The 1,563-nt window shown below is 26.7% G+C and overlaps 1 protein-coding gene across 1 annotated transcript in view; it reads left to right on the forward strand.

Annotated features, from left to right (window-relative positions):
• The window catches only part of LOC123014338 (LITAF domain-containing protein), an 8,161-nt gene that overhangs the window by 4,685 nt on the left and 1,913 nt on the right, over nt 1-1,563 (forward strand). Inside the window, exon 2 of the mRNA XM_044413396.1 lies at nt 657-813. Coding sequence (XP_044269331.1) covers nt 657-813 — 157 coding nt within the window. The remainder of the gene's footprint in view (nt 1-656; nt 814-1,563) is intronic.

Genomic DNA, 1,563 nt, shown 5'->3' on the forward strand with positions numbered 1-1,563 from the left:
TAATTAAAACGAGATTGATTGCAATTAATTTTTTTTTTAAATTCGTCCTATAAATAAAAATTGAATAAAATGTTCTAATGCTTAGATGACAGCCGTTGTAAAAAAAGTTAAGTCAAAAAACAGTACTCAAAACAAAGAAAAATTTTAAATTTAAAAAATTAAAGAATTAAAAAAATAAAAAAATTAAACTATTACATCTTTACAGAAACAAAAATTTGTTTGATGTTAAAAATTCTATAATACAGTTTTACTGAAGAAAACTTGAAAAATTATAGATGTCAATTGTCAATAACTTAGTTTACTCTAAAATTTGGGATTTAAAATCTGAGTGAAACAGTTTATAGATAATTAAAAACGTCTCATGAAGATTTAAGAAGTGTGAAATTTTGAATTTAGGAAATTGAGAAGAAACTATAAGAAAATAAAAAATTGTATATTTCACTGAAAACTTGAAACAACAAAAACAGTGCTAATCGTTTATTTATAGTATCATTTAAGGTCACAGGTGCATAATTGAATTAGCTAATAAAAAATAGACTTGTTGCTATCACAAATATCACACTTATTTTGGTCTTCCATAGAAAGTGAAAGCGTTGATTGGAGAAAAAAGTATGAAAAAAAAAACAGAAGTTTACAAATAAGATTATTTTTTTCAGTCATGAAAGGACCTCCAATCCTTACAACTGTAGTGCCTGTAGGTCCCGAACCCACGCACATGATTTGTCCACATTGTCATGCAGAAATCGACACCACGACATACACCAGACCCGGAAATATCGCCTATATTGCGGCCACTTTAATATGTCTAATGGGGTAGGTTCACTAACTAGGGTAAAGCCGGGCGAGATGGACTTTTACACATCAGAATAAACTATTTTTTTATGTAATTGAAAAATGAGTTATAAACATGTGGTCCACCTTTCCCGGACTTACCCTATTTCATAACAATATTTTCTGATAAGTTTGTGTGCAACAACAAAATTTAATTACCAAATATATTGACACGATAAAACGGCCAATTATTTATAATTCAATGAAGGAAATGACATAATTATTGAAGGCGGTAACCTTGCAAGTATTTCATAATGTTTTATATTTAAATATCGATAAATTAGTTTGTTGTTCACACTAGATACAAAGTATTGATTTCAATTTTGCAAAAAGTTATTTATAAAATGATAATTAATAACACGCAAATTGTTGATCGGGAAATAATATCGTACCGATTTTTTGCAAAGTTTTTTAATGACTTTCAGGAACTTATGATTTTCTCAACAATTTAACCGACTTACGTCAGATTGTTTTAATTAGTAGTTTTATAATTGGCATCCTTACATATTAAATTTCGTAAAATTTAGCAGAAAAATTTGTTGAATACGGATATAACATTTAAAAAAATACTTTCTTCCTCTTAAAAGTCAAAATATTTTTTGACGGACAACTCCTCAAATTTCGAATAACTTTAATAAAAATAGCGAAAACGTAACATTTTGAATAAGTTGAATTTAAAAGATAAAATCTATTAAAAAAAATTAAACAATATTTTTCTATTAGAAAGACATT

The sequence above is a fragment of the Tribolium madens genome, unplaced genomic scaffold, assembly GCF_015345945.1.
Source record: "Tribolium madens isolate multiple individuals breed KSU strain unplaced genomic scaffold, Tmad_KSU_1.1 Scaffold_97;HRSCAF=244;Tcas5.2_LG3a, whole genome shotgun sequence".
NCBI lineage: Eukaryota > Metazoa > Arthropoda > Insecta > Coleoptera > Tenebrionidae > Tribolium > Tribolium madens.